At 42.6% G+C, this 21,177-nt stretch overlaps 1 protein-coding gene and 1 pseudogene across 1 annotated transcript in view; both read left to right on the top strand.

Annotated features, from left to right (window-relative positions):
* NPNT (nephronectin) overlaps positions 1-660 on the top strand; it is a 75,955-nt gene extending 75,295 nt beyond the window's left edge. The window contains exon 13 of the mRNA XM_068975465.1: positions 550-660. Within this exon, the coding sequence (XP_068831566.1) occupies positions 550-660 (111 nt within the window). The remainder of the gene's footprint in view (positions 1-549) is intronic.
* A 9,728-nt stretch (positions 661-10,388) lies between these two features.
* On the top strand, positions 10,389-10,655 carry LOC138082275 (ragulator complex protein LAMTOR5 pseudogene; annotated as a pseudogene).
* The last annotated feature ends 10,522 nt before the right edge of the window (positions 10,656-21,177 follow it).

Raw genomic sequence — 21,177 nt, 5'->3', positions numbered from 1 at the left:
TTGTTTGACACCCTAATATAGGTTTCTGTTTTAAAAGGAGCAAGGGTGCCCTAGTAGAAGATAAAATGCAGGAAAGACTTTGGTCTTTACATAAGTGAACAAGGCTGTGATTGGCATTAGGGTGTTTGGTTCTACTCCACTGTAGGCAACAAAACTTAGAAAACATCTAAGATAGGCTGCATAATTGTCATCTTTCAGAAATTTGGCTCCTAATTTCTACACCATTATATTCCATCCCACTCTTTTCTTCTGACCTTGGTAGTCTTTGACACAGTCTCCACTTCATAATCATTCCTAAATGGAACTATTGTTTAGAATGACTTTTCAAAGAGGAACCAATTCTGGGTAAGGATCTGGTGAACAGTCTACTGATGACTTAAATTCCTACCAAAAGGCAAGCGTCAGTGACACTGGCAACTCTGCTCTAGTCTTTCCTTCTGTTAAGTTTACTATTTAGTTTGTGGGGAAGAGTTGCCTTTATTTTGGTGAATGAGCAGACGTTGGAAAGGAGCAGAGGAGGCTTGACCCGTGTGTGCGTTCTCTCTCTAGGTCATCTTCAAAGGTGAAAAAAGGCATGGTCACACTGGGGAGATTGGATTGGATGATGTGAGCTTGAAAAAAGGCCACTGCTCTGAAGAACGTGAGCAACTCCAGAACTAGCAATGAACCCCCGTGTTGCTCCCTCCTCTTTTTCCAAACTTCACCTCCTGTCCTCTCCTCCCTCTTATCAGGCCTAGGAAAAGAGTGGGTCAGGAAAGTCTGGTTGGTGACCCACATCTTGCTGGCCTGCTTTTGTTGTGCAATCCCAACGAACAGTGACACCCTCCTTGAAATACAGGGGGGCATCTGTAGATGTGTCCAAAGTCATTTTTGGGTGTTAACCTTTCATGCTGTGTCTCTTAAGAAGGCCTTCGGCGTGTGTGACCTATACCATCCTTCATCCTGGTTGCAAGGTGTTTCTTGTAGCAAATTATGGGACAAGGTTTCAAAAGAAATCTGTGCAAATGGCCATTCTGTTATCTGTTCAGTGTTGTACCACGAGTAGTATTGACTTCCCCTAAGATGTGTTGTACAGTGTGCTTGTGAAATTTGGTTTCTCCTCTCCACTTGGTATTGATAGTTCTTGTCTGACCTGAACTCTTTCACTGCCATTGTCTTTGTAAAAGAAGGGTGTATAACATATCAAGATGCATTTATTCTTGTTAACTGTATTTTTCCTCTAAAGACAATTATGTAAAGTGGGCACATAATCCCTTGTTAGTAGTATTGTGTTTTGTGTAAATGTGTTATTGGTAATAAGTAGTTACATGTTCCTAATAGTTACAGACTCTAGTTGCAAGGGAAAGGCAGCTTGTGATCTCTTGAGTTAAAAAATACACGGTAGAATGACATACAGTTCCATGACCTTATATTGGCAGCAAGAGAAAATTGGAAGAGGTGTCAGGTTGTGGTCAGAGGAGGTGAATTTAATGGCATTGAGTTTGATCACTTCAAAGGACAGTAGACCATTCAGTAATAGACAGGAAACTGAGGTTAACATATAAAACCCTCACTGTTTCAGGTTACACTTGAAAACCAACAGCTTTTACTGTAATAACATGGCTCTTTCTGGTAATCTGTAAGAAGCTTTATGAAAGTTTGGGTTGTTTTGAAGAAAAGGTTCTGTTTGTGGAAGCAGGGTGTTTGGAAGCATGGGGGGAAGCTCCATTGAATAGATTTTCATACTAATTTTTAAACCAGTATAAATTTAGGCAGATCTAGAGCATGACCTATGTGCTGTTGTGTCAGGAAAGGATAGGAGGCAAATCTCATGCTTTGAGGCATTGGGTGTGCTGGAATGGGTTTCATACACACACTAGGGCAACAGGACAAGATTGGAATTCTAAGATCAATGAGCCCTCAACGACATTTCCTCCCTGCAAAGTTTACTTTTAGGTTTAAAAATATACATACCGAACTTTTAAAAGGCAACTTATTCCTGAGGCTTTCATTTCTGATTAAGTAATCAAAATATTTTCTGCTGTTTTTGCCAGGAATCACAAAGATGATTAAAGGGTTGGAAAAAAAGCTCTATGATGAAAAGGTAAAGGAGCTGGGATTATTCAGCATGGAGAAGAGAAGACTGAGGGCCAAACCATTGCTGGGTTTCAAGTATATAAAGGGTTGGTACAGAGAGGATGGTGACCAGCTGTTCTCCACATGCACTAAGAATAGAACAAGAGGAAACAGGCTTAGACTGGAGTGTGAGGGAGCGTTTCCTGGCAGGGACCATTGTTAAATTAGAATCTTTCGTTTTTAAAAAAGTGTGAACTTTTTTGAGACTTAAAATTTGATAACATTCTTTTCTATTAATTTAAGATGGTTAAAAGTGTTCTTACCTCAAGGTAGAGTAACAGATTACAGAATCTCTCCAAAGATATCTTTGTATTACTATGTAATGAAAATTTCCAGGCCTAAGTAACATGGACTAGGCTAAGGTCTAACTGAGGTATTTCCCTCTTGGCCTCCGAATAGAGAGGAATCAAAGGGGGGAAAGCCACAGTGCTGAGCTCGTGAAAAGGTCTCTCTCTATGGCAAGCCTAGAAGTATTACAAAAACAAACAAAAAAGGAAAAAATGTAAAATCTATTTATTCCAAAAGAGTATGATGGGCAGATATTGTAGTATCTCAGTGACATCCTAATGTTGTGGTGTGTATTTTTTTTTCTTAGTAAAGTTACAGCCCTTTCACTTGCTAAATGGATGATATTTCAAATTTTTAAAGAGACTATAGCTGAGAACATAGCTGAGAGAGATTTTTATCTGGTGCAATCTCCCTGCAATGTGTGTGACAACTTAACCTGGCTATTGAAAAAGAGTGCCATGCCCAACACCACTGCCAGGACCTTTCCTTCACCTACTAGCAGAAGTTTCTCTTATCAATTGGAATCTCCAAGCCCCACAAAATAGTATTGTTTTTGGAACAATAGGACTGTAGAATCTTTCATCATTTAAATTGGTGGAGGCAGGGCTGGAGGGGGAATATAAATCAGTAAGCCTTTGAGTTAGGGGCCAGGAAATACAGCTTTAGATCCATTTTTAATGATTCATTTCCTTTTTGGTCATATAACTGCACAACTGGAGATGAAAGGGGAAAATAGAAAATTTCACTTTTAGGTGCCAATAATACATTGCACTACACTGATCGAAGAAGTTATCCAAAGTACTGTATAACATCTTGTTTATTATTTAATGTTTTCTAAAAGTGAAAAATGTTAGTGGTTTTCCAAACAGCCAAATAAAAATAATTCTTTGTAAATAAAAACACTGTTAATAATACCAATCGTCTGAGTTTTTTTTTTTTTTTAACTGGAAGAATTATCAAGGTAACTTGAGTTTTCACAGAAGCCTTCTATAGTAGAACCACTTTAATACCAGGAATATTGGGAACAAAGATGATAAATAAAATATTGCCATTATCAGTAAACAGAGGATGTCAGAGTCATCAGTGATTGCAGCCCTCCAACCTGAGCTGGTGAGCCCTGAGAAACAGCTGAGAAAGGAAAGAATACCTACCATCTAGCAGCCATTTGCCTGCAGCCACTCCCTTTGGTGAGCCCTGAGGAAACTCAGGAGGATACTAGCCCCAGGGAAGTGAAGGGAAGTGAAAGTTGCTCAGTCATGTCCAACTCTTTGCTATCCCATGGACCATACAGTTCATGGAACTCTCCAGGCCAGAATACTGGAGTGGGTAGCCTTTCCCTTCTCCAGGGGATCTTCCCAACCCAGGGATCGAAGCCCCAGGGAGCTGAGTTGCATATCAAAGGAATGATTTCACTGAGCCCATACTTTTGCATCATCCCATACAAAAAAGAAAAAGTACAAAATTCCTTAACTTGAGATATCTAGTTTTCTTAAGTTAACAATAATCTTGATGTTCAGACTACCTGCCCTTTAATGCAAGACTTCTATATAACCTGGCTCCTTCCCTTGCCTTCTTGGAGCAGTTCTCTCGGGATTACTTGAGATGCTGCCTCCCGGGCTTGAAGTCCTAAAAATTGCCCCTGAATGAAATGTAACTCTCAACTTTCAGGTTGTGAATAATTTTCTAGTTGAAAGATATTACCACATTATTATGCTTTGTGAGAAAGATCGGAAAATCACTATAACATGTCATACCTCAGCAAATTGCTTTAGTTATGTTTTCTCATGTCTCATTTACTTCTAAACATTTGTCTTAAATCTTTTTATATAAAGGAATATATATATATATGAATTATGAGCATTTTTAAAAAAACATGTTGATTTGGTTAATTTGTGACATTTTATTCCTGTTCCAATAATCTTTCCTGATAGACAAATCTAAAGATCAACAATTAGTCCTACAGAATTATTATAGAGAATATGTTAATGGCTTCTTCCTTTCCAGTACTCAGAGAACCCTTAGTGGCTAGGAAGCTAAAATGTTGTATAAATACATACTTTAAGCAAAAGATAATGAAAAAACTGCAGCTTCCTTATCTCAGAGTTTTTTTCCTCACCTCAGAGATCCTTCCTAATCATTTCTAGGAGATCTGAGAAAACTGAAGTTTTCCAGATATGTTAGAAATAAAACTTCTTCCTAAAGTCTATGAAGTTGGAAGAAGCAAATAAGTATAAGATCTCAGAGTCTAGTTCATTGATTTATTTGACAGATTTTACAGCACTCACTATGTGCCTGGCTCTGAGGTACAACCCCCTTTGTGGAATTTCAATCTAGAGAGGAAGTTGGACATTTATCAGAGTCATACAAATAAATGCAAAGTTGCTACTGTAAATACTGGTATACCTTGAAGGCTCTGAAAATGTGATGGGTTCTAGGACCTTTGGCTCACTGCTTTTCAAACTCTAATGTACGTGTGTGTGGGAGGTGAAAGTGAACGTTGCTCAGTCATGTCCAACTCTTTACAACCCCATGGACTATGCAGTCCATGGAATTCTCCAGGCCAGAATACTGGAGTGGGTAACCTTTCCCTTCTCCAGGGGTCAAACCCAGGTCTCCCACATTGCAGCCAGATCCTTTACCAGGTGAGCTACCAGGGAAGCCCAATCTTGTTAAAAATTCAGCTTGATTCGGGAATCTGGAGTGGGGCTTGAGATTTTACATTTCTAACCAGCTCCCAGGTGATGCCCATGTTCCTGGTGTTGGAATCAAATTTGGATTACAAGCCCTTACTGATAATACACTAGGTGGGGGGTGGGGTGGCTAGGGCCTTCATCTCTGTTAACATTCATTGTTGGAAGGTATAAAGGACCATGGTAGCAAGATGTATATTCACAAATATTCACTTAATTCCAGTGCATTCTTTCCTTCAAGAAACTTTTGAGCCTCAACAAATAGAGAATATCAATTAAGTAGAGAAATATTCAGGCAGGAGGAGAAGGGAATGACAGGATGAGATGGCTGGATGGCATCACCAACTCGATGGACATGAGTTTGGGTAAACTCCAGGAGTTGGTGATGAACAGGGAGGCCTGGCGTGCTGAGATTCATGGGGTTGCAGAGTCGGACACCACTGAGTGACTGAACTGAGAGAAATATTATTTTAAAAACATGGATATCATAGCACAATCACTAAAATGAAAAAAATGATTAAAATACTCAATGGCAGAATTGAGCTGGTAGAATAAATAATCAGTCAATTTGAAGATTGGTCAGTTGAGATTTTCCAATTTGAGGAAAAGAAAGATAAAGCTTCAGTTCAGTTCAGTCGCTCAGTTGTGTCTGACTCTTTGCGGTCCCATGAATCGCAGCACACCAGGCCTCCCTGTCCATCACCACCTCCCGGAGTTCACTCAGACTTGCGTCCATCGAGAAGATAAAGCTTAAGTATGGATAAACAACTGACTTGAGATCCAAAGGATATAGAAAAGTTGAAAAGTTCTATAAGCCAACCAGCATGCATGCATGCATGCAAAGTCACTTCAGTTGTGTCTGACTTCTGTGCAGCACTGTGGACTGTAGCCCTCCCACTTCCTCTGTCCATGGAATTCTCCAGACAAGAATATGGGAGTGCATTGCCCTACATTCCTTCAGGGGATCTTCCCAAACCAGCGATCGAATCCGTGTCTCTTACTCTTCTTCACTGGCAGGTCAGTTCTTCACCACCAGCACCACCTGGGAAGCCCAAACCAACCAGACCAAATATCTACAGAACACTCCACTAAACACAAGAATATGTTTATTTCAAAGGCATAGAGATGTCCACAGACATAAATTAGGCCATAAGACACTATCTTAAAAGGCTTGAAATTATACAAAATAGGTCTTTCCACCACAGTGGATGAAATCAGAAATCAGTAACAAAGGAAAATATGAGAAATTCAAAATATGTGGAAACTAAGCAATATGCTTTTAAACAATGGCTAAAAGAAGAAGTCACAAAGAAATTAAGAAATATTTTGAGATTAATAAAAATAAAAATATTCTAAAATTTATGGGATAAACTTAACCCTTGTTTAGAGGGAAGTTTATATTCATAAATGCCTATGTTAAAAAAGAACCTTATAAAACTAGGAAGAACAAATTAAATCACAGTAAGCAAACAGAAGGAAAATAAAAATTAGAGCAGAAAAAAAAAATATAGAAAATCGATGAAACTAAAAGTTGGTTCTTTGAAAAGATGACATAAAATTTATGCACATTTAGATAGAATGAAAAAGAGAAAAAAAGACTTAAATGAACAAAATCAGGAATCAAAGAGGGGACATCATCACTGACCTTATAGAAATACAAAGGATTTTAAAGGAATACTATGAACCACTTACATCAATGAACTAAGATAACCTAGATGACATAGAGTCTTAGACAAAAACTATTGAAACTGCATCAAGAAGAAACAGAGACTTGAACAGACATTGCAAGTAAATGGAATGAGCTAATAATCAAAAACTTCACAACTGAAAGAAAATGCCCAAAGAGCTTCAACAAAGCAATGAAGTAAACTGAATATTTAAGAATTAATACCAACCAACAACAAAACTAAGTATTCGTAAATTCTATATGGAGGCGGATACACTTTCCATGTATAGAATATCCACCCTATCTATCCATATAGAATATCCATATATAGAATATTTCAGAGATTACCACCATCTTAACAATATTAAGTCTTTCATGAACAAGGAATGCAGCAAAGGCAGTACTCAGGTACTGCAGTAAACACAGTAAATAGTGAAAAGTTCTAAAATCAATGTTGTTGTTGCTAAGTCATGTCCAGCTCTTTTGCAACCCCGTGGACTGTAGCCTGCCAGGCTTCTCTGTCCAAGGGATTTCCCAGACAAGAATACCAGAGTGGGTTGCCATTTCTTTCTCCAGGGAATCTTCCTTTTCTAGGGATTGAACCCACGTCTCCTGTATCGACAAGCAGATTCTTTACTGCTGAGCCAGCCAAAAAAGATGCAAATTAAACTTAAAAACAGCAGGAGGAAGAAAATATATATGAATGAAAATTAAACAGAGAAAAAGAAAACCCAGAGAATCAACAAAAGTAAAAATTTGTTCTTTGAAAGGATCAACAAAAATTAGAAACCGTTAACTAACAACCAAAAACAGCTCTAAATAACTAAAATCAGGAATGAAACTGGGGTTGTTACTAACCCAACAAAAATAAAAATGATTATAAGAGAACGTTACAAATAATTATATGCCAGTTAGTTAACGAGTTAGTTACAGTTAATGAGTTAGATATTCTAAATGAAAAGAACAAATTCCTACAAATTGGAAAAAAAAAAAAAAACCCTCAAGAAAACAAAATTTCAATAGGCTTATTACAAGTAATGAAAGTGAAAGTGAAGTCGCTCAGTCTTTTCTGATTCTTTGCAGCCCCATGGACTGTAGCTTCTCCATCCATGGGATTCTCCAGGCAAGAATACTGGAGTGGGTTGCCATTTCCTTCTCCAGGAGATCTTCCTGACCCAGGGATTGAACCCGGGTCTCCTGCATTGTAGGCAGACGCTTTGCCGTCTGAGCCACCAGGGAAGTCCAAAGAGACTGACACAGTAATCAAAGCCACCCAACAAAGAAAACTCCAGGACCACCTAAATCTCTTCACTAGTAAATTCCACCAAAATTTAAAGAATTAACATCAATTCTTTTCAAACTCTACCAAGAACTAGAGGATGAGGGACAGTTCCTAACTCATTCTATGAGGCCAGCATTACTGATACAAAACTAGATATAACAAGAAAAGAAAACACAGTTGACTCAAACAACTTGGGTTTGAACTACTGGGGTCTACTTATACGTGGAGTTTTGTTTTGTTTTTCTTTTTCCCCAATAAATACCACAGTACTACATGCCCTCAGTTTGGTTAAATCCATGGATACAGAGCCACTTTATAGTGGGAGGGTCAACTATGAAGTGATGCTCAGATTTTCAATCTCCAGGGGGTGAGTGCCATTAATCCCTACATTGTTCAAGTGTCAACTGTATAGATCAGTATCCTTTATGAGTACAAATATCTTCAACAAAATACTAGCAAACTGAATCCAAAAGCACATTCCAAAGATTCTATGTCATGACGGGATTTATGCCAGAAAGGCAAGGATTTATGTAAGGAAGGGAAAAGTGGTTCAAAATAAGACAATCATTCATTCAACATTTTACTGGATGGTCTAGTTAATGCAATTAGACAACAAGAAGTAAAATGTATTGGAAAGGAAGAAGTAAAACTGGTGCCGAAAACTAGGAATTCAGGAAATCACGGTAAACTGCAGGCTTCACATGGCTGCGGCTTGAGGCCCCTAACTTACTTCTTGCTTTCTTTCTCTTGCTCTCCCCTTTGCCTTCTTTTCAAGATAATGCTAGGTGTAATCTGTCTGCTCACAGCATTATGGCACCCCCGCCCCCAACAACACTGTGGCTGACAAGGGAATCCCCAGGCCTTGCAGATTCAAATAATGGTTGGCGGACAGGTAACACTGTCCTCCGGGACTAGTGGAAATGTGATTTCTGAACCCAAGCGGTCTCACTCTCATTCTTTCACTGTCCCACCTGGAACCCTCCACTATTCTTTTCTTTCCCACTTGACTCATACAAGCAGGTCTCTTTCCACATTTTATCTCCTAGCCCTTTTAGGCAAGGAGTTTAGGATGTCATTCCTAAACTGCAGCGCCATCGTCAAACCTGGTACTGTCTGTGTCAAACAGATTCCATTCTATCTTAGCTGCCAGGCAGATAGGGCAAAGGATTTGGGGGTGTTCTGCTGTCTAGTCTCTCATTTCACTCAATCCTCAGACATTTACTATGACAATTTCTCTCTCAGCCCTCAAGCCTTAGACCCTGTGCCATCTTGCACACTGCTGGGTGCTGCACTTAGTCACTCAGTCATGTCTGGCTCTTTGTGACCCCATGGACTGTAGTCCGCCAGGCTCCTCTGTCCATGGGGATTCTCCAGGCAAGGATAGTGCAGTGGGTTGCCATGCCCTCCTCCAGGGGATCTTTCCTACCCAGGGGTCAGACCCAGGTCTCCCACAGTGCAGGCAGACTCTAACATCTGAGCCACCAGGGAAACCCATCTTCCACAGTGCCCAGCTCCAGTTTCTCCAAGGGGTTCTCTTTGCATCCACTGGACTCCCTTCTCCCCAGGCCTTGGCAGCCTACACATTGCTATGGTTTATCAGGCTGACCACTACCCAGAAGCCTAAATTACAAACTCTGTGGATACTCAGTCACAAGGAATACACCCCAGGGAGCATGCATGAGTGCGTGCTAAGTCGCTCAGTTGTGTCCGAGTCTATAGACTCCATGGACCAAAGTCTGCCAGGCTCCTCTGTTCATAGGATTCTCCAGGCAAGAATACTGGAGTGGGTTACCATGCTCTCCTCCAGGGGATCTTCCTGATCCGGGGATCAAACCCTGGATGTCTTTTACATCTTCTGCATTGGCAGGCAGGTTCTTTACCACTACCTGGGAAGCCCACATCCCAGTGTAGGAAGACTTATGGGACATAAGGTCTATAGACAAGGGATACCTCCTAAGGAAAGTCTTGACAACTGGTCTGCACTAATTCAAAAGTCCTCCTCTGGCTATGCTGGGAGAGGCACCTTGCCCAATGTAAAAAAGAGGGCCAGAGATGTCTGGTCAGAAATCACTGGGAGAGTAGAGGATGCTTGAAACCCCATCAGATTTGAAGGGAATTTGGGGGACACCCTGATATCCAGGTTACAGCTTCCTGCTAAATATTTCTGAGTCACTGGATTCCATTCTAGGAGTGCTCTCTTCTTCTCAGGTGTAGGTCACTCAACATGGGAGGAGCCCCCTCTGAGCCAGGAGAAACACCTCTGTAAATATTTATATACAGTGTGTACTTGAGAATCAGAATTTTTGACCTGACACCAGTGATGAAGAAAGAGGCAATGCACAGCGGGATGGAGGCTACCTTAGAGCAGTACTTGGAGGACACAATGAAGAATCCATCCATTGTTGGAGTGCTATGGAGATTCACAATGGCTCAATCTGGGCTGCCTCAGGACCCTGTCAGAGGAGCATGGGGTGATATCTGTGTTAGCCCGGCAAGCAGCTAAGCTAACCTCAGACCCCACTGATATTCCTGTGCTGTGTCTAGAATTAGGTAATGCGGACATTAGAAACACGACGGCATCACACTGGCAGTGCACAGAATGGCCTCTTGCTGACTCACGCTGGTTCTCCAGCATCCTGTCACAGGGACTCAGCCATACTTAATTATCTTCTAGAATTATTAGAGTTCCAGTAATCAGACCATTCATGTAATATGCACTGGGCACTTTGCTATTAATTTTAGAGTAAACTGCTTTTTGACATTCTGTGGATTGAATACCATCAATACTTATCAAATACTAGACAAAGAAAGTATCATGTTTTGAAGCAGCAGGTTTAGGTCACCTTGTATACAGAATTTTGTTATGTTTAATAAGCCTGATTGGAGGGGGGGAAAAGAATTGAAATTTTTTAACTGAAGGGCTAAAAAAGGAAAAACTTAAATTCTATTGTAGCAGTGCCTGTCCTTTGTGTAAGTTGGAGGATGGAGAAAAATGGCCTAAAAAACGGGTCTCTAACGTATAACATCACTCTGCAATTGGATCTTTATTGTTGCAGGATGGGAAAGTAGAGTAAGTGTCCCTATATTCAGCCTTTTGTGGTCCTTTACCAAAATCCTGCCTGATACAACTCGTAATTTAAAACCTGGAGGACAAGAAGACTCTCCTGACATTTTATATGATTCTCTTCTAAGCTCTCCTGTCTCTCGGAGGGAAAACCCAGCCCTCCTCCTTCTTCTGACAGAACCCTTACTTCTCCAGAGGCACCTACTTCTCCTAATCCCTCTGATTAGCCTCGGACTCCACCTTCCTAGGCTGGAAGAAGCACAAGCTGGAATCAAGATTGCCGGGAGAAATATCAATAACCTCAGATACTCAGATACCACCACCCTTATGGCAGAAAGTGAAGAGGAACTAAAGACCCTTTTGAAAAAAGTGAAAGAAGAGAGTGAAAAAGTTGACTTAAAGCTCAACATTCAGAAAACGAAGATCATGGCATCTGGTCCCATCACTTCATGGGAAATAGATGGGGAAACAGTAGAAACAGGGTCACACTTTATTTTGGGGGGGCTCCAAAATCACTGCAGATGGTGACTGCAGCCATGAAATTGAAAGACGCTTACTCCTTGGAAGGAAAGTTAAGACCAACCTGGGCAGCATATTAAAAAGCAGAGATATCACTTTGCCAACTAAGGTCCATCTAGTCAAGGCTATGGTTTTTCCAGTGGTCATGTATGGATGTGAGAGTTGGACTGTGAAGAAAGCTGAGTGCCGAAGAATTGATGCTTTTGAACTGTGGTGTTGGAGAAGACTCCTGTGAGTCCCTTGGACTGCAAGGAGATCCAACCAGTCCATTCTGAAGGAGACCAGCCCTGGGTCTTCATTGGAAGGACTGATGCTAAAGCTGAAACTCCAGTACTTTGGCCACCTCATGCGAAGAGTTGACTCATTGGAAAAGACCCTGATGCTGGGAGGGATTAGGGGCAGGAGGTGAAGGGGACGACAGAGGATGAGATGGCTGGATGGCAACACTGACTCGATGGACATGAGTTTGAGTAAACTCCAGGAGGTGGTGATGGACAGGGAGGCCTGGCGTGCTGCAGTTCATGGAGTCACAAAGAATTGGATGCGACTGAGCTGAACCACCTCCCTATGGTCCTCCATAACCTCTGTTATCCCAAGAAACAGAGACTAGTCCCTGTGGGGTAACTCTTATTGGAATTCCTATCACTCAGGATCCTAATTTTATGCTCTCTCAAGGCAGTGGCAAATGGTGAAGAAACAATCAGAATACATGTGCCCTTCTCTTTAACCAACTTAGCCCAGTGCAGACAGGAACTGAGCCAATTTTCTGAAGACCTGAGTAAGTTTGTTGAAGGGTTTCATGCCCCCACTCCAGTTTTTGATTTATCTTGGAAGGATGTTCAAGTCATTTTATCTACTTACTGTACCCCCGAGAAAGAACAGAATCTGGACAGCAGCCCAGGGGCACGCTGACCAGCTTGTTGGAGACCAACCCAGACATTATACCACAGGTGGAGATGTAGTCCTAAGCCAGGAGCCCCCTTGGAATCACAATTCCTGGGAGGGAACAGAAGCCAAGAAGCACATGAGCCAATGTGTATTAGAAGGATGACAAAGTGTTGTCAAAAAGTCAGTTCACTATGAAAAGTTTAAAGGAGTGACCCAAGAAGAAAAAGAAAACCCAGCCCCCTTTCATGGGCAGCTTGTGGAGCCATTTAGGAAATGTATATCAGCATAGATCCCTCCACTTCTGCAGGTCAATCCTTTCTGGGAAAACACTTTATTAACCAGTCTGCCCCTGATATGGGGGTGGAAACTCCAAAAGTTACAATCTGGCCCACAAATGCCCATGCCCCAACTTCTACATGTGGCCTTTGAGGTATTTAATAATTGAGACCAAGCTCAGGAAGGAAAAGAGAATCCAACGCAAGAAAAGACAGGCCAGGGCTAACACACAACAGATAGCTGTTGCTGTCAGCCATGCCTTGCTACCTCAGGACAATCTGAGGGGGCAAGAACGTCCAACCATCTGGCTAGAGGTAAGACCAATGAGGGGGAAGGCTACAAATGCAAGTCAAATGGCCACTGGGCCCAAGACTGCCAGAAAGAGTTCCCCAGGCCACGCCCAGCCTACCAACAAACAGGTCATTGGAAGAGGGGCTGCCCTCAGTCCTGAAGGGGAAGCGGGGGCTCCTGCTCTCGAGATGACCATGCTGGATGACCGAGATAGCCCAGGGATTCTGGTGGCTCCCCACAATGAGATGTCTGTCTCCATGGAGGAGCCCTGGCTAGTTCTTGCAGGGGCAGGTAAGAAAGTCTATTTTTTAATTGATACAGGAATAACTCATTGTCTTAATTTCTCACATTGACTTCTTTCCTCCAGAAACTGTACTGTGACTCGTGTTGATGGAAAGCCTCACACCCACTATCTTACTGGGTCTCTCACTTGCCAGTAAGAGCAGTCGTTGATTTCACATGCCTTTTCAGTTGTACTCGAATGTCCCACCCCATTACAAGGGCAAGACCTTCTGAGCTCCCTCAGGGCCACACTAAGATTAGGAGGCCCTGAGTAGCCCCTTATCTTGACTCTAACACAGACCAGCCAGAAGAGCAAGGTGTTATTCCCACCATATTCTACAAGCAGTTGACTCTCAGTATGGGACAAAAAAATCCCTGGAAGGGCCATAAATGAGAATTAGCATTAGGCCAGAAACTGCCTAACCTAGCAGGAGACAATAGCCTATAAAGTTGAAAGCGAAGAAGGGTTTACAACTTCTCATGGATAAATTCTTAAGGCATGGCCTCTTGTTGCCCTGCCAGACTCTGTGCAATACTTCTATTCTGCTAGCTGTTAAGCCAAAGAGGGAACATAGGGCGATACAAGACCTTAAAGCGGTAAATGACGCAGTGGTCACTGTACATCCCCTTAATGGCCAATCCTTACAACATATTAACCCAGATCTCTGAGGACGCTAAATCATTTACTGTAAGAGATCTCAAGAATGCCTTCTTTTTCATCCCAGTTCATTTCTCATCACAATATCTGTTTGCTTTCAACTGGGCTAACCCTGACTTGAGCCAAATGCAACAATATACCTGGACAATATTGCTACAGAGGTGTCCAGACAGCCCACACTTGTTCACCCAGGCCCTGGAAAGGGAACTAAGGGAAATACACCTAAAACAAGGTGATATTCTATAGCGTGTAGCTGATATATTAATATATAGTCCCTCCATGGATCAAAATACCATTGAAGTCCTTAATTTCCTGGGGACCTGGGGTTACAGAGTCTCTTGGACAAAAGCACAAATCTCAAAGCATCAGGTTAAATATTTGGGATTATATTATAAACTCTGGAAGTAGACAGTTGTCTCCAGACAGGAAACAAGCTATGTTAGGCCTAAGCACTCTGAAGACAAAGAAACATCTCCATACAGTTTTGAGCATGGCAGGACTTTGTAGAATTTGGATTCCAGAACTCGGGCTAATGGTTAAGCCCCTATATGAAGCCACTAAAGGTCCAGATACAGCTGTTACTTTGGAATGGAGAACAGGAAAAGATTTTTAATGATAATGAGCAGGCTTTCACCAGAGCCCCTGTTCACAGTCTTCCCACCTTGAAAAAGCCATTCATCTTATACATTGCTGAAAAGCAGGGAACAGACAGACTTAAAAGTCCTCATACTGAAGTTAGGGGGAGTTCCTCACCTATAGGTTACTTTTCCAAGCAACTAGACTCCATGGCCTGACGTTGGCCTGGCTGCCTCTGGACAGTAGCTGCCACCACTTTCTTAGTGGAAGAAACTAACAAACTTACCTTTGGACAGCCCCTGGAAGGCCGGACCCCTCATCAACTGTATGTACTCATCAAGTACAAGGGATGCTAGAGATAAAAGGCCACCATTGGCTAACTGGAGGCTGCATTATTAAGCAGCTTTGCTCCTTGACTCTCCAGAACTAAAACTCAAAACTTGCCACACTCTTGGGCTTCCCTGGTGGCTCAGTGATAAAGAATCCTCCTGCCAATGCAGGATACACAGATTTGATCCCTGGTTTGGGAAGACACCACATGCCATTTAACAGCTAATCCTGTGCACTCCAACTATTGAGCCTGTGCTCTAGGGCCCGGGAACCACAACTACTGAGCCCAGGTACCTAGAACATGTGCTCTGCAGCAAGAGTACGCAGGGAGAAGCCTGCAGTGAGAAGCCTGCACCCTGCAACAAAGTCACCCCCACTCTCCACAGCTACAAAAAAAGCCTGTACAGCAACGAAGACCCAGAACAGCCAAAAATAAATGAATTATACATAAAAAATACTTGCCACACTCTTAACTACATTAATGCCCACCAAAATCCCATAGCTAACAAATTCTTGCCTCAAAACCCTTGACCAGGTCTGTGCCCATTCAGTTCAGTCACTCATTCATGTCCGACTCTTTCTGACCCCATGGACTGCAGCACACCAGGCGTCCCTGTCCATCCCCAACTCCTGGAGCCTACTCAAACTCATGTCCGTTGAGTTGGTGATGCCATCCAACCATCTCATCCTCTGTTGTCCCCTTCTCCTCCTGCCTTCAATCTTTCCCAGCATCAGGGTCTTTTCCAATGAGTCAGTTCTTCCCATCAGGTGGCCACAGTATTGGAGTTTCAGCTTTAGCATCAGTTCTTCCAATGAACACTCAGGACTGGTCTCCTTTAGGATGGACTGGTTGGATCTCCTTTCTGTCCATGGGACTATCAAGAGTCTTCTCCAACACCACAATTCGAAAGCATCAATTCTTCAGTGCTCAGCTTTCTTCACAGTCCAACTGTCACATCCATACATGACTACTGGAAAAACCATAGCCTATTAGGTGGCAAAGGTTTGTTAGGTGGCAAAGAGACAGACCTTTGTTGGCAAAGTACTGTCTCTGCTTTTGAATATACTATCTAGGTTGGTCATAACTTTTCTTCCAAGGAGTAAGCGTCTTTCAATTTCACTCCAGTCACCATCTGGAGTGATTTTGGAGCCCCCCAAAATAAAGTCTCTCACTGTTTCCATTGTTTCCCCTTCTATTTGCCATGAAGTGATGGGACCAGATGCCATGATCTTAGTTTTCTGAATGTTGAGTTTTAAGCCAACTTTTTCACTCTCATCAAGAGGCTCTTTAGTTCTTCTTCACTTTCTGCTATAAGGGTGGTGTTATCTGTGTATTTGAGGTTTTGATATTTCTCCTGGCAATCTTGATTCCAGCTTGTGCTTCATCCAGCCCAGCATTTTGCGTGATGTACACTGCATATAAGTTAAATAAGCAGAGTGACAATACACAGCCTTGACATACTCCTTTCCTGATTTGGAACCAGTCTATTGTTCCATGTCCAGTTCTAACTGTGCCTATAGGTCTGACCTCACAGACCAGGTATAGAAATCCCTGAGGAAGAATGGTTTACTGATGACAGTAGTTTCATTAAAGATGGAGTCAGGAGGGCAGGATATGCTATGGTGAGTGCTCACAGAGTCATAGAAGCAAAACCTTTGCCACCTAACAAACTCAGCCCAAAAGACTGAACTGATAGCTCTAACCTGAGCCTTAATCCTAAGGGAAGGAAATATTGTAAATATGTACACAGACTAAAAATATCCCTTCCTCTTACACGCCTATACAGCTATCTAGAAAGAGGGAGACTTCTAAATGTAAGAAACTCCCCTATAAAATATGAGGTTGAGATTTTATATCTCATAGAAGCAGTTCAAAAAGCAAAACAGGTAGCAGTCATTCACTGCTGCAGGCACCGAAAGGGAACTTCTCAAATTTCCCAAGGAAACAACAGGGCAAATTGAGAAGCAAAGCAAGCAGCTTTGATGCCCATAAACAAAGTGGCTTTAATCCCATCCCTAGCCCCTTTTAATATCATACATGGTACTTGACTTCCAAAGAGCGCTGGGCACAAAACAGAGAGGGGATTAAGGGAAGACAGTTGGTGGCACATAGATAAGAAATTGCTCATACTTCTGACCAATGGAAAATTATCAAAGGGCTCCTGGAGACAGTTACTCAAGCCTGTGCCCTTCACACCACCCATAATCCAGGTAATGTAAAGCCTCCCCATCTTGTTAACCAAGTCCAACAACATGGGACTTACCCAAGAGCAGACAAACAGATTTCACTCAGGTGCCCTCTTTTCAGGGCTTCAAATATTGACTAGTCTTTATAGATACCTTGGCTGAATGAATAGAGGCCTTCCCCACTAGAAAAGAGAAGGGACTGAAGTGTCTAAGGTGCTCCTAAAGGAAATCATTCCTAGATTTGGGTTGCCCCATCACCTTCAGAGTAACAATGCACCTTTGTTTGTAGTGAAGGTAACTCAACAATTTTTGCAGCTTTAGGAATTAGCTACCACCTCTATTCATTCTGGAAACCTCAGTCCTCAGGAAAGGTGGACCAGGCTAATCATACTCTAAAGAAACTCTTGTACAAACTCTGTTAGGAAATGCTAGAGTGATGGTATCGCCTGCTGCCAATAGCCCTTTTAAGGGTCAGGGAAGCTCCTAAAACAATGACTAAGTTAAGCCCTTTCGAAATGACATATGGAAGACCGTTCCTTACTCTGGACATGCTAGGTGATCCAGAAAACCAAGCTCATAAACCTAGCATTAGTCACTCAGTCATGTCCAACTCTTTGGGACTCTATGAACTGTAGTCTGCCAGGCTCCTCCATCCATGGAATTCTTCAGGCAAGAATACTGGAGTGGGTAGTCATTTCCTTCTCCAGGGGACTTCCTAACCCCGGGATGGAACCCAGGTCTGCCTTGCAGGCAGATTCTTTACCATCCGAGCCACTAGGGAAGCAGTGTATTCTAGGTGTCATAAACCGAGGCTAGATCCCAAAGCCTAAAGAATATGGCAACAGGACTTCCCTTATGACTCAGTGGTAAAAAAATCTTCCTGCCAATGCAGGAGACACTGGGTCCTGATCTAGGAAGATCCCACATGCCACGGAGCATCTAAGCCCACATACCCCTGTGCTCTAGAGCCTGGGAGCTGCAACTACTGAAGCTCTCACACCTTAGAGCCCCTGCTCTGCAGCAAGAGAAGTCACTGTAATGAGAAGCCTGTGCAAGGCAACTAGGGTAAAGCCCATGCAGCAGTGAAGACCCAGCACAGCCAAAAGTTATAACTGAAATTAAAAAAAAATACGAATATTGCAGAGTACAGCCCTCTCCAGATAACAGGTCCAGTGGCTCTGTTGTAAACTCTGAAGAGTTTAAAAGCCCTTGAAAAATGAGTCCCCTGGTGACCAGCTACTCCCAAAATGGAAGGTCCTTTCTAAGTCCTGCTGAGCACCCCTATGGTAGTCAAACTCCAGGGGTTCACCAGCTGGGTTCATCTGTCCAGGATTAAACCTGTTTCTACTGATATGTTACAGGAACCTGAAGACCCACATTCCAGCCCATCCCTGTGAATCCACTCCCTCCTCCAAGACTCCACAGGATCCAGAGGGTCCAGGACAGCATGAAAATCTCAGGTGGAGGAGTGAGCCACTACAAGACCTGAAGCTACTATTCAAAAAGGCCCTGCTGCTGCTGCTAAGTCACCTCAGTCGTGTCCGACTCTGCAACCCCAAAGACGGCAGCCCACCAGTCTCCCTGTCCCTAGGATTCTCCAGGCAAGAACACTGGAGTGGGTTGCCATTTCCTTCTCCAGTGCATGAAAGTGAAAGTGAAGTCGCTCAGTTGTGTCTGACTCTTAGCGACTTCATGGACTGCAGCCTACTAGGCTCCTCCGTCCATGGATTTTCCAGGCAATAGTACTGGAGTGGGTTGCCATTGCCTTCTCCACAAAAAGGCCCTAGGCCTAAGTTATCCATAGCTACAATCTTCCTTTTGCCTCTTGGTACTCCATTCCATTTACAGAGCAATTGATATATTCCGTTAAATGATAACTATTGTCTTTTTTTGCTCTCACCCTTGCTCTCAGAATCTGCTGAACTTTTCTGCCTGTGCTGGGTGATTTAAATATGATCCTGACTGGTGCTGCTATAAAGCTACTGATCGCCTTAGCTTTTCTATGACTATTTCCCTTATCCACAGGATGGTCATACAACTCTCTGGTGTGCACTGCACAAACTTTCATTTTTTCCACCCAGTTGACAGAAGGCTGGATTTGTTTACTCCAAGCTAAGTCCATCATGCGCCAGAACGACCCCCTTGCCCATCCCATAAGGAATTTTAACCAAGTTCCTGATGGAAATTGCTCTTCTTCCAGAGATCCAAAGGCTCAGAACAGTAATGTACAGGGTCAGAATTGTTCATTTTCCTACTGAAGAAAATTCTAATGTCTCTTGCCTAAGTCTACCATTAGCAATAGAAAGAGAAAATGAAGTCAAAACTGGAAGGACGAAGAATTGGCATTAACACACCCCCAGCACTTTATAGTGTCCCCTCCTAAATCAGAATTCTAGTTACCTATGTGTGCTCAGAGTCTAACTCACTACCCGAAGGAAGAAGGATCAACATTTAAGGAGCAGGTATCAAGATGGAGGGGCTTCCGAGGTAGCTCAATGGTAAAGAATCTGCCTGCCAGACAGGAGCTTTGGGTTTGATCACTGGGTCAGGAAGATCCCCTGGAGAAGGAAATGGCAAACCACTCTGGTATTCTTGCCTGGGAAATCCCATGGACAGAGGAGCCTGGGGGCTACAGTCCATGGGGTCACAGAAGAGTCAGACATGACTTAGTGACTCAACAACAATCAGGTTGGAGAACATTTTTCATAACAATAGAACTGAGTGGCTGGGCCTTGAAACCTTAAGCCCACTAGTCTATATTGTATCCCACCAGGGTGTGTTTCCATATGCCAGGTGGGTAAGAAACCATGGGCCACTAATTGCCTATGCAATAACTCCACACACACACAGTGTATGCCAGGAACCTTGATTACTCCTTTCTCAATACACCCCTTAAATGAATCTAAGCACTGGGTGAGTTCATCAAAACTGTTTACTGGATTAACTTGAGATTTACCTGGTGCCATCCAAGACAGAGACACCTATTTCTTCGAGTAAACCTTGTTACCATAGTGGAGAGTAGCTATACACCAACATGTCCTTTGAAACCTGTCTCATACTCTTACTGCCATAGCTAAAGTACTGCTAACTCTTATTAATTTACAAAAGTCTCTAGATTCACTGGCCAAGGCTGTACTTGACAACCATCTGACACTGGATTATCTGTTGGCAGGAGGAGGAGTATGTGCAGTTGCCAACAGTTCCTGTTGCACTTACATTAACACCTCTACCCAGGTGGGGGTGGACATTGAGAAAATTCAACAGCAAGCCACCTGGCTTCTACAATTAGCCAGCAATCCTCACTATTCAATACAGGCTGAAGAACTGAAAACTGGTTTTCCAGCTTGTTCTTCTGGATCTCACAAGGTATGAAAAACTTTCTGATGGGAGGTTTCCATTTTCTTATAACCTTCCTCATTTCAGCCATACTGACTTATGCTATATTTTGCCTAGTGCTTTGTTGTCTTCCATATTATTGCAAATCTGAAACTAAGACCTTTCAGTCCAACAAGGAGGCCTGAGACCAACAGGTTCAGACTTTCCATTTTAGAAATGGATATTAAAATTTTAAGCCTGAGATTAACAAAGATATGCCGACCTTGCATAACCAGATTCCTACCTTTGCTTGAGCCTCTGATTATAATAGTTTTTTACTGGTCTTTAGTAAAAGACCCCTGCTTCTCTAATCAGCTTATTTTCTCCAGGGCACCATAAGATAATGATGATGCAGGGACTTCAGCCACTCCTCAAAGCAGATCCTGCCGAAATAACAATAGAAGTCACTCTGGGGCCCCTTAATGAGACAGGTTGAGAGCTCTGGGACCCCAACTAGGTAGGGTCTAAGAGCCTCTTGCCATGCTTTAGAAGCTACAGAAAACAGACCCTTGCCTTTCATCTTCCCAATAAAGATTTCTTGAGGTCTCTCAGTGGGTATTTGAGACAGGAGGTAGATGGGCCTCACAAGGTAAAGCAATTAGAGATTCATCCCCTGTTGACCTGGCTGCTCAGATGGTGCTAGTGGTAAAGAACCTGCCTGTCAATACATAAGACACAGGTTCAATCCCT

This window comes from Capricornis sumatraensis, chromosome 7 (genome assembly GCF_032405125.1).
Source record: "Capricornis sumatraensis isolate serow.1 chromosome 7, serow.2, whole genome shotgun sequence".
NCBI lineage: Eukaryota > Metazoa > Chordata > Mammalia > Artiodactyla > Bovidae > Capricornis > Capricornis sumatraensis.
Note: the sequence above shows the minus strand (reverse complement) of the source record. Positions and strands in the feature narration are given on the sequence as shown.